The sequence below is a fragment of the Mus caroli genome, chromosome 2 (assembly GCF_900094665.2).
Source record: "Mus caroli chromosome 2, CAROLI_EIJ_v1.1, whole genome shotgun sequence".
Classification (NCBI taxonomy): domain Eukaryota; kingdom Metazoa; phylum Chordata; class Mammalia; order Rodentia; family Muridae; genus Mus; species Mus caroli.
Window position 1 is genome coordinate 104,325,569 of NC_034571.1, and position 11,750 is coordinate 104,337,318.

Below are 11,750 nucleotides of genomic sequence, written 5' to 3' on the forward strand. Positions count from 1 at the left end.
ATAGGCAGATAAGAAAGGACTTAGTTATCTTCATGGTGTGACCACTCGGAGTTGATCATATTCCAATGAGTAGATGAGCAACACAAATTGTACTTGTTTTTGTTTTTTTTTTTTTCTCCTATTTTGGGAGATACTTGAGGGCTTAATGGTGGAAGGGTAGACCAGGGAGACTCAGTATGGAAGCAAGTTTGATAAGAATACATTGTGTGAAATTCCCAAACCATAAATTAAAGTTATTATTGAAAAATTATTAATTTCAGGAAATAGGTGATGGCACATTTCTTAAAAGTAAACAGTTATTTTATTTTAAAATTCCCCTATAAAAACATAAAATCACTTAAAGATAATTTTTGACCAAGATTACATGCCCTTGGAATGTCTGGAAACTGCAGAAATCTAGTGGCAAATAAGGCCCAATATTCTACTATAGATCTAAGCAAATCAAGCTGTATAAACTCTAATCTATTGAGTCAAATGAATATTGTTTTTTTCATTTTGCAATCCCATCACAAATACCATGATATATATTTAATACTGATCATGAAATGTAAAATTATTTTAATTTTTATAATATTTGTATGCTATAAGTAACAGTGACATAAAGAGTCTACTTGATATTATAATAGTTACAGCCTGCTCACTTATACTCTAATAGCTGCAATTTGCTTATTGACATTAGCCAAAGAAATAACTAAAAAGACAGTCTACTACCTGGGAATATTGATTTTCCTTTTGAAAAATTATTGGTTGTGATTTAATGCATGAATGGTTCTTTACCCTTTAATTTTATTCTTTAATTAAATTTTTAGTATAGGCTCACTCTTTCTACCATGGGAATCCAGTACAGAATTCCCATGATAAATGGACTAAGGACTATTAGGACTCCAGTTTCACCTGGTCACTGAGACCTGGATTTTGGACTGTGGTGTACTAACTTCAATGTTCCAAAACTACACACAGGAAATAACAAAGAAAAATTTTTAAAGTTCAATAGTGTTTGCTAACATACTTTTCCTTCTTTTTTCCTGATCAGGTAAGTAAGAAAGAAGAGTAAGACATAATATAGTACTATGTATTAATGATATTAATAAGAATATTAAATAAAGATTTATTCTGCTTTTACAAACCATATTGTTGGGTCCGAAAAATCTGCTTAGTCTGTCATGTTAATCAAGAGATTTTTACAGAATGTTTCAGTTTCCATTAGAGGCATTGTCTTATATGTCTCACAAACCAAGCTAGTAACCCAATTTTACTTTTTAGAAATCCTTAGTCATATACTTGCTGGAGGGAAAAATATGTAGGATAGCAGAATGAGTGTCAACATGTTTAACTTTAGCAAGAATGCCTCTGAAACACAAATGTTCCTTATAGAAGTACACATTTAGATGTGTTAACTATACTTCAATGCCTTGAAGCCTCCATACATAGTTTCAGAGAAAAAGTAACTTGAATGTCATAGAGCAGTGAATACTATATTATTAGAAAATGTCTATTGTTCACAGAAGGAATGGTTTTTATATGACATCAAAAGCTTTTCTGGTAGGTCAAAGAAGCATGTTGGAAATTGTTATATTTCAAATTAAGCCAAATGCATTATGTAAATTCCTTACTTTTGATTAAGTACTAATTTACTTTGAACAGGTATGTAAAGAGATATGTTGACATTTATACCTATTTTTCTATTTTATTTTATACTTATCCATTACATAGAGTATATAATTATGTTTTATTAATAAGAAAGCATTAAAAAAACATTTTCCAAATATTTCTAAAACCACATGAGCAGAATTTTTCGACAATAATCTGTAAGAACACATTACATTATCACTTCATAATTTTTAGCATGGATACGAGGTGAAAGTTTTAAATGGGCCATTTTAATAATAACAAATTTATAGTGACTGTCTCTTTTGGAAAGATATCATAAATAGTTAATGTAAATATTCAAAATTAGTTTTATAATATTGTAAAAACACACAGTTTTAATATTACATGTCCCATCATTTCTAATCTTTACTGAAGACATAAATGGATAATATAAAAGATTCACCAAAGATCTATGCAAGGACAAAATATATGTGAATTTTCATTAACAACCTTTCAATTATTCTTGTATTAGTGAAACAAGCATGTTTGGTGATACCAAAAATTGAATAGTAATATACTTAATATTCAGTTTTAAAACTACTCTATCTTTTTTGAAAAAAATGAATTGTGTGTAGAAATACTCAAAATAAAAGTAAACTTTAAGAGAAATACATACTGAGATGATGATAACTGTAGATGCCAGCAGAAGATCATATCATTGAAACTGTAGTTAAGCCCATGAAATTTAAACCTGGAGTCAAATTTCTTCATTGATAATTACTGAGAAATAGCATAAGTTAGTTGCTACAAATAATATCCACATTTCCCACCACTAGTCCCTGCTTACTTTAAAGAGAGTTAAATCCAGAAAAAGCAAATAATGAGCTGCACGTGTAATGTGGGTTTGGGGAAGTTTTCTGGACAGAGCTGAATCACAGATGAATGGAGTATATTTTCTAGGAAGAATTGAGTTAGAATTTTTTAGAACTATTTTACATAGTGCTAAGATAAACTTACAAATGATCTATGTTATTTTCTTCTATTACATCCTTCCATAGTTTTCTTTATATTATAGTTATCAATAATTTATTAAAACATGAATATTTCCTTTATTTAATTCCTAACCAATAAGTACAGACTTAAATCTTAGCATATATATATATATACATATATATATTAGCATATAAGTAAATACTTAATTCTTAGCATATATGTATATAAAATTTTATTTGAATCAGAAATTCACTGACCACCTATATGTTGCTGAGTTTTAGTTACTTTATTCTCCTGGATATTTCTGTATAGTTTTCTCCTTATAAATAGTTGTTACTTAACATTATTCATTCTTTAGATTTAGTGTAAACATCTCCCAAAGTGCTATGTGCTATTGATGTAAGTTTATATACCACCCAGAACCTGATTCCTAGCCACACAACTAACATATAATGAACCACATAATGTTATTGGATGTTTAGTGTTAACTATACTTCAATGCCTTAAAAGCCTCAATACATAATTACAAATGAAAAGTAATTCAAACTTCATAGACAAGTGAGCTTCATATCTAGACAGAAAAGTGACTGAAGAGTCTGTGTTTGTTGCATATGGCATTGCATATGGCACAAATTAACTTGTACATACAGTTCTCATGTTATCTGCCCAGTTATTGAACACTTGTTAAATGAGTGGGCAAATCCATATGTTTTCCAAGGGCTTTGCTAATTAAGGGTGAAGATTTTTCATTATTGTAGGCACCTACTTCTTTTGAACATTTTGGTATATTCCTTTATAATTTTTTACTGTTTATTACAGGAAATATAACCAAGGTTAATGAATGAAATAAATTACACCGAGGTGTCTGAATTTGTGTTTCTGGGACTTTCAACATCTAAACACATACAGCATTTCTTTCTTGCCTTCTCTGTGGTATTTTATGTGACCATCGTGCTGGGCAATAGTCTTGTTGTGTTTACTTTAGCCTTTGACCCACATTTACATTCCCCTATGTACTTTCTTTTGGGAAACCTCTCATTTATTGACTTATGTCTTTCCACCTTAACTGTACCCAAGATGATTTCTGACCTGTCCTCTGGGCATAATACCATCTCATTCCACGGTTGTGTCTTCCAGATATTTGTTCTTCATGTTCTTGGGGCATCTGAGATGGTATTGCTTGTAGCCATGGCCTGGGACAGATATGTGGCCATATGCAAACCCCTCCACTATTTAACCATCATGAGCCCACGGATGTGCCTGTTGCTTCTATCTGGGGCTTGGATTATTGGCTTTTTACATTCAGTGGCCCAACTAGGTTTTGTTGTCCATTTGAGATTTTGTGGACCTAATAAGATAGATAGTTTTTATTGTGATCTTCCTAGGTTTATCAAACTGGCCTGCATAGACAACTACAGAATGGAGTTCATGGTTGCTGCCAACAGTGGCATCATTTCTATTGGCACCTTCTTCTTACTGATAATCTCCTACCTTGTTATCCTGTTTAATGTAAGAAAACATTCATCAGGAGATTTGTCCAAGGCCCTCTCGACACTTTCTGCTCACATCTCCGTGGTAGTTTTGTTCTTTGGACCATGTATCTTTGTGTACATGTGGCCTTTTCCTACTGTGCCAGTGGATAAGTTCCTGGCCATTCTGGATTTCATGATTACACCCATCCTGAACCCTGCCATTTACACGCTGAGGAACAAAGACATGAAGGTGGCAATGAGGAAACTGAGTTATCAGTTCTTGAATTTTAGGAAAATGTCATGAATAAGCCTGCAAATATGTTACTTAGCATGTGTTCCATGTTCTCAAATAGTAAACCTTCTTACATAACTGTGTTTTTCTTTGTATGTCTGATTTTTTAAGTTATATAATCCCCTCAAGATTTATCTATAAAATGTAATATAGGTAAAAAGAATGTCATTTTATAGAAATCAACTATTTTTTTTAAAATAAACTTATTTTTATTTTATGTATTATCCATTTTGCCCGTGTTTTGTCTACCCCATTCATTGCATGCATGCAGTGACTGTGGATGCCAGAGTGGGTATCACTTCCTCTGAAACTGGAGCTTTGGATGGTTATAAGCTACTATGTGTTACCTGTTGAGATGGCCTGCTCGACATTGTATGAAGGTGTGTTCCTGTATTTTCAATTGTTCATTTCTGTGCCGGCATAGAGCTTAATGCAGGCGGAATATTTGGTATTTTATTTCAATAGCCCATTGCCAGTTTTCTAAAAGTAAATTTTTGTCTTTCCTCAACTGCCTAAAATATGACTCTCTGATATTATCATATTACAAAGCTAACTGCCATGGTGGAGGTTACTAACACTCATACAGGCAAAAGGGAAACTCAAAGAAATGTATCTAAGCTTGCCCTGGTACTTGTTGATTCAGACTTAAATGTGGCTTTTGGGGAAATCAAGAACTTGCAGCTGTGCTAGGGAAAGATCAAATCAACCAGGCAAGAGAACACAGAGCATGGGTGTGAATAAAGCAGGGAAGTAAAGAGATACAGACATAAGGTGGGCGTGCAATCTCACCGAAGTCAGGTTAAGTTAGACAGTAACAAAAGGTCAACAACCTTAAACTATATAGATGTCTCCATGTCTTTTTTAGTAAACCTCAAGCAGAATACACAAAAGCCCCACAATAGTTACTAGAAATGTAATCTATATTTCCTATAAGACCGACTGCTCTTATTCACTGAGTTACCTCTCTAGCTCTAATGAACAACTTCTTTATTCACCAATCAATATACATTTACAATGTTTTCACATCATGTACACTGTGATTATAGTGCCATAAAACAGGTGAATCTAAATGACTTGTGTATGTAAGTAAATATCAGATATAACCAGAAAAGTGATTGTCAAATTATATGATAGTTTCATTTATTAGTTTTCTGAGAAACCACCATAATGTTTTCTATTAAGGTTTTAATAATTAACATTCCTGCTAATATTATAGAATAATTCACTTCTCTCTATCAACTTGCTTATATTATTTTAATGTTATATTGGTGTATAGTACATACATGTATTAATGAGTTTTCATTTTAATACATGTACATAAGGGATTTAACTGTATTCAGCACCTACTATGAACTCTTGTTAAACTACTTTACCATCTAATCTCATGCATTTTCACAAAAAGCATCATTTCTGCATCCACAACTTCTCTGTGACCCAATACATTTTATTAGGTTGTTTACAGGAGTAAGAGCATTTAGCCAATGGCTATACCTCTGAAGAAAATGTCTCTCCTTTCCTTATCTGTTCTTGCCATACTATAAATCCTCAGGAAACAGTAACCATTTTAAGAAGAGCCTCCTTCCATGGTAGAGTACTGATAGGCCCAGTCCAGTGGAGAACTTATGAAAATAGTCATAGCTGGTGTGATTTCCAATGCAACAGTCCTGTCACACTCAGAAGTCAACATTGTCTGTACCTTTTATCATTTCTTACATTCATGTCCCTTGTTCTATATGATCCATGGTTCTCAGAGTACATGATATAATCTTTATTCCCAATTATCATTGGTCAATCACATTCATTTCTTGTCAGTGTTTTACCAGCTATGCATCTGTGCTTCACCATTGTTCATTGCAAAGAATATCTTCCCTGATATAAGCATAAAGTATATATTGTTTTATATAACAAAAGCATAATTATTTGAAAGGTAATATGAAAGGCATATCATATCCATTTACAGGATCAGTTGCTTCACCAGTAAAACTTAAAACCTTCCGTAAACATGGTATTTTGATCAGGGTTAAAGAAATAAACATGAATTCTGTCTTACCTATCGAGCATATAAGCAGTCAGAAAGTGACTGGCTTCTCCCATGACAGACTTATCACTACTGTAAGAATGTTTTCAACCAGCCCAAGATTAATTTCTGTATGTACTTAGAGGTATGTGGTGTCTTCAGGAATTTTTGCTGTCTAGGTACAGTGGCAAGCCAACTATAATGGCAATTGCCTGTATTGTTATGGGAGCTAGGAAGACTTCCTGTTCAATTAATCATAAGAAATAGCTTCCACCTAGTACTGGAAATTTCAATAAATACCTTAAGATTTATATAACAGGCTTCTGTCAGTAAGCACTTGTTGGTTTCCACAAAAGTGTCTGATATTTGGTGTTTGTATATGGGCTAGATCCTCAGGTAGGGCAGTCTCTGGATGGTCATTTCTTAAGTCTATGCTCAACACTTTGTCTCTGTAACCCCTTCAATGTGTATTTTGTTCCGACTTCTAAGAAGGATAGAAGTATCCACACTTTGGATTTCCTTCATCTTGAGTTTCATGTGGTTTGTGAATTGTATATTCCACCAGTGACTGACAAATACAGAGGTAAATCCTTGCAGCCATCCATTGGACTGAGCACTGGGTCCCCAATGAAGGATCTGGAGAAAGGATCCAAGGAGCTGAAGGGGTTTGCAGCACTATAGGAGGAACAACAACATGAACTAACCAGGAACCCCCAGAGCTCCCAGGGGCTAAATCACCCACCAAATGGTACACAAGTGGGACTCATGGCTCCAGCTGCATATGTAGCAGAGGATGGCCTAGTTGGTCATCAATGGGAGGAGAGGCTCTTGGTCCTGTGAAGGCTCTATGCCCCAGTGTAGGGGAATATCAGGGCCAGGAAGTAGATGTGGGTGGACTGGTGAGGATGGGGAGGGGTGAGGGAATATGGGGTTTTCAGATGGGAAACCAGGAATGGGGTAAACATTTGAAAATGTAAAGTAAATAATATATATATATATATATATATATCACTAAACAGCTTTAAACACTCACAAAGGTTATAATCTATCAGGATCTTATTTTTTTTACACTTTAATTTTGATTGAAGTATAAGCTTTTCAAAGTAGCTTGGTTGGCCCTCTCTCCATCTCCACTTCTTCCTATAAACTCTGCCCTTCCTTGCTCTTTAAATCAATTTACTCACAGTTTTTCCTTTAACACTTCCATATCAGATGCATGTCATGCCCCCCTGACCATTAGAGTATCTTTTTGAAAGGCCTGTTGCTAGTCTTCTTGTCTCTTTGCAAAATCATACCCACATAAATCTAAATCTTAGAAACTATGGTGTACACGTGAAATGAAATGTGATAATTTCCTTTTCAAGACTGAATTTCCTCATTTAGTATATTTCCAATTCCACTAATATTCCCATAAATTTCATAGCTTTTTTATGATAGTAAATTCCCATACTGTATACATGCTAAATTTTACATTTTTATTCACCAGTAGATGTCTATCTAGGCTGACTCCATTTCTTGGTTACTTTAATTAAAATAAAAATAAACATGGTTGAGCAATGATCTCTAAAGAATCTTTTAGGAGCATGATCAGAAATTGTAGAGATGCAAGTCCTATTTCTGTATGTTTTGAGAAATCTCCACAATGCTTTACATGGTTTATGGAACTGTTTACACCCTCAACTACAATAAAGATTACCATTTCAAAATCTTCCACAGAATTTGTTTTATGTCTTTACGGATGTTAGTCATTCCAAATGTAATGAAACAGAGTCTAAAACAGTTTTAATTCCTAATAGTAAAACATGCCAACATTGACATCTTTGATCCCCTTGGAGTTGATTGTTGTGGAGAGTGATATATATATATATATATATATATATATATATATATATATATATATACATATATATATATATACATATATATATATATATATATAAAGTCCCTGGATCACTAATTAAAGATGTTACATAGTTTCAGATTTGTGGTTTTGGCATTTTTATAAAGTACTATGTACATTGATGTAATTATATGTACATTATGTATTACAAGTACGTTATTATATGTACATTTGTATCTTTAATTTGCTCCATATAAAGATGTATCTCTTTTTTCTACCACTTCCCTGCTGTTTTTATTACTATAACTCTGTAATATGAGATCTGGTGGATAAACCCTTGTCCAACATCATTTATCCTCACATTGCTTTGGGCATCTTACGTGAATCTATACAAATTTAAAACTACTATTCTGTTTCTGTGAATAATGTCAGGTCATTCATAAATGCGTAAATATATACATATATGCATATATATTCTATTTCTGTGAACAATGTCGTTACTTTCATATATACACACATACACAATTTTGTTCACTTCTCATATTGTCTAGGTAAGGCTTCAAGAACAATTCTCAACAGTAGTGAAGTTAGTAGATAGCTTTCTCTTGGTCCTGATCTTTATATTTTCCTCATTTACTATAATGTTGGCTACAAGTTTGAATATGTAGTCTTTAATAAATTGAGGTATGCTTCCTCTCTTACTAATATTTTCAGATATGTTTTGGTCTTCATACAGTGGTATTATATTTTCTCAAGTATTTTCAGCAGTTAATTTTATCTCCGAGTCTATGTGATTGATTATAGGTCTTGACTTATGTAAAGTGAGCCATCCTCTGATCTCTGAAATAATTCAACTTCATCATGATGAATAATCTCATTTATATGCTCTTGAATTTTATTTTTAACTATTTAATAATTGTTCATTTGTGTTCATTCGAGACACTGTCTGTGATTTCATTTGTCATGATGGTTGTATCTTTATCTGGACTAGGTGGGGGAATGGTGGTCCTGGGTTTATAAACAATTCACTAGCACTATTCTGAGACATGAAATAATTCAAATGAAAATAGAGTTACTTTTTCTTTAAGAATATATCAGAATTCTAAACCTAATTTGTCTAGTTCTATTTTTTGAGGCAGGCGGCATTTTCTACCTGCTTTCTTTTCATTGATTTCTATATCTTGAGGTTTTAATAATTACCTTTTCAACTATGTGATGATGTTTCATTGTAGGTAATAGTCCATTTTTGTAATTAGTAATAGTAAACTTTTTTCTATATACCCATTGGCAAGCTCTGTTTTCTTCTTTTGAAAAGTTCATACACTAGCAAGATTTTGCGGAAAGGACCCAGATATAGCTGTCTCTTGTGAGACTATGCCGGGTCCTAGCAAACACAGAAGTGGATGCTCACAGTCAGCTATTGGATGGAACACCAGGCCCCCAATGGAGGAGCTAGAGAAAGTACCCAAGGAGCTAAAGGGTCTGCAACCCTATAGGTGCAACAACAATATGAACTAACCAGTACCCCACAGAGCTCGTGCCTCTAGCTGCATATGAATCAGAAGATGGCCTAGTCGGCCATCAGTGGAAAGAGAGGCCCATTGGTCTTGCAAACTTTATATGCCTCGGTACAGGGGAACGCCAGGGCCAAGAAGTGGGAGTGGGTGGGTAGGGGAGTAGGGGGGAGGGTATGTGGGACTTTTGGATAGCATTGGAAATGTAAATGAAGAAAATACCTAATAAATAAAAAAAGAAAGAAAAGTGTTTTACAGCTATATAAACATTCATGTAAACAAGAAAAACATAAGATAAAATTTGAAAGAATTCAGAAAGTAGAAGAAAGAGGAGTGTGAACTTATAGCAATCTTGGAGTAAATATGTGTATGAAGCTAGTCTGGACTAAATTGAAAGAAAAAAATAAATATAATTAAAAGGCAAGGTGACACTTATATAATGAGCAGAAACCATGAAGAAGTATATTGCTAGACTAAGTCACATAAAAACTAATATTCAGTCTGAAATTAGATGCTAATCAGATAAGCATTATCATTTTTTAAGCCAGTCTATATGAAACAAAGTAGAGAACATTAATGGTTTCAGTCATAATACAANTTAGATATCTATTATTCTCCTATAAAAATGTGTTAGAATTTTAAAATAATCATGAAACAGAAGAACAAACAGGGTGTGTGCATTACAATTAATGAAGAAGACTAAATATAAGTAGTCAACAGATAACTCAGTTGTTAGAGTTAGCATAATGAGAACATAAGATCATAAAACAAACAATAATAAAAAAACAAAGAATAATTTCTTTATATTTTTAAAAACAGAAAATTTTAAAGTTGATTTTAAAACATAACAAATGTCAATTGGCAATTGATATAAACAAATGCTTTTATAAAAATTGAGGGTTAACCATTAAATATCAATTTTCAAATCTGGAACAATACAAAGGATAATTAGACTTGAAAGAAGGCTTTAAAATGTAAGTTATGCTATAGTAATATAAATGATCTAGATTATAAGGAAAGTTAATTAAAATAACATGAAATGCAATGTTCTCTGTGTAAATGAACATTAGAACTGAAGACAAAATGCAAGCATTATTTCAAGAACAAAAGATAGGACATAGGCACATATTTTAAAATATCTGTAAAAGAATAGTTCGATCCTAAGAGAACTGTTATTTTTCTGAAATCTAAAGACAAAGGTAAGGAGATGAATCACTGTGTAATGATCTAGCTTTATAAGTTTGAGGACCTGAGTTCTATCCCCAGTATTTATGCAAATGATTAATGACCCATTCTATAATCCCATCTAAGAGAGAGAGAGAGAGAGAGAGAGAGAGAGAGAGAGAGAGAGAGAGAGAGGAGATTCTTGGGAAGTGGTGGCTACCTAGGCTATCCCAGAAGGTGAGATTCGGGGTTCAAGTGAATTATTCCATCTCAATATATAAGGACACCAATTTAAAAAGCCTTCTGACATCGACCTATAGCCACCAATGACACATATTGGTGGATTCTTGAGGAAGAACACACAGACACACACACACACACACACACACACACACTAACATAAATATATACATGCATTTTAAATAGAGTCATATAGACATAAAACATAAAAATCAAAAGATAAATACAGCCAGAAAATTAAAATTAATGCCTTCATATAATCCACCATAAACTGATGACAATACAATAGGAAATATGAAATCTGGAAGACATTAAAATAATTTTAGTATATGTGCTACCCAGAAGTTCAAGTAACCCCATTTAAAAATGGGGTACAGAGCTAAACAAAGAATTCTCAAATGAGGAATACCGAAGGGCTGAAAAGCACTTGAAAAAATGTTCAACATTCTTAACCATCAGGGAAGTACAAATCAAAACAACCCCGAGATTCCAACTCACACCAGTCAGAATGGCTATGAACAAAAATTCAGGTGACAGAGATGCTGGCAAGGATGTGGAGAAAGAGGAACACTCCTCCATTGCTCGTGGGATTGCAAGCTTGTACAACCACTCTGGAAATCAGTCTGGC

The 11,750-nt window shown here is 33.3% G+C and overlaps 1 protein-coding gene across 1 annotated transcript; it reads left to right on the forward strand.

The window, feature by feature from the left end:
• The first annotated feature begins 3,420 nt into the window (after nt 1-3,420).
• On the forward strand, nt 3,421-4,359 carry LOC110284356 (olfactory receptor 4F15-like). Its single transcript, XM_021150086.1, has one exon. It carries the CDS (start codon nt 3,421-3,423, stop codon nt 4,357-4,359), a length of 939 nt encoding a protein of 312 aa, XP_021005745.1.
• Nucleotides 4,360-11,750: the final 7,391 nt, after the last annotated feature.

Bases quoted from the DNA above. Each gene is read 5' to 3' on its own strand.
- LOC110284356 (XM_021150086.1), top strand. From the start codon at position 3,421: ATGAATGAAATAAATTACACCGAGGTGTCTGAATTTGTGTTTCTGGGA.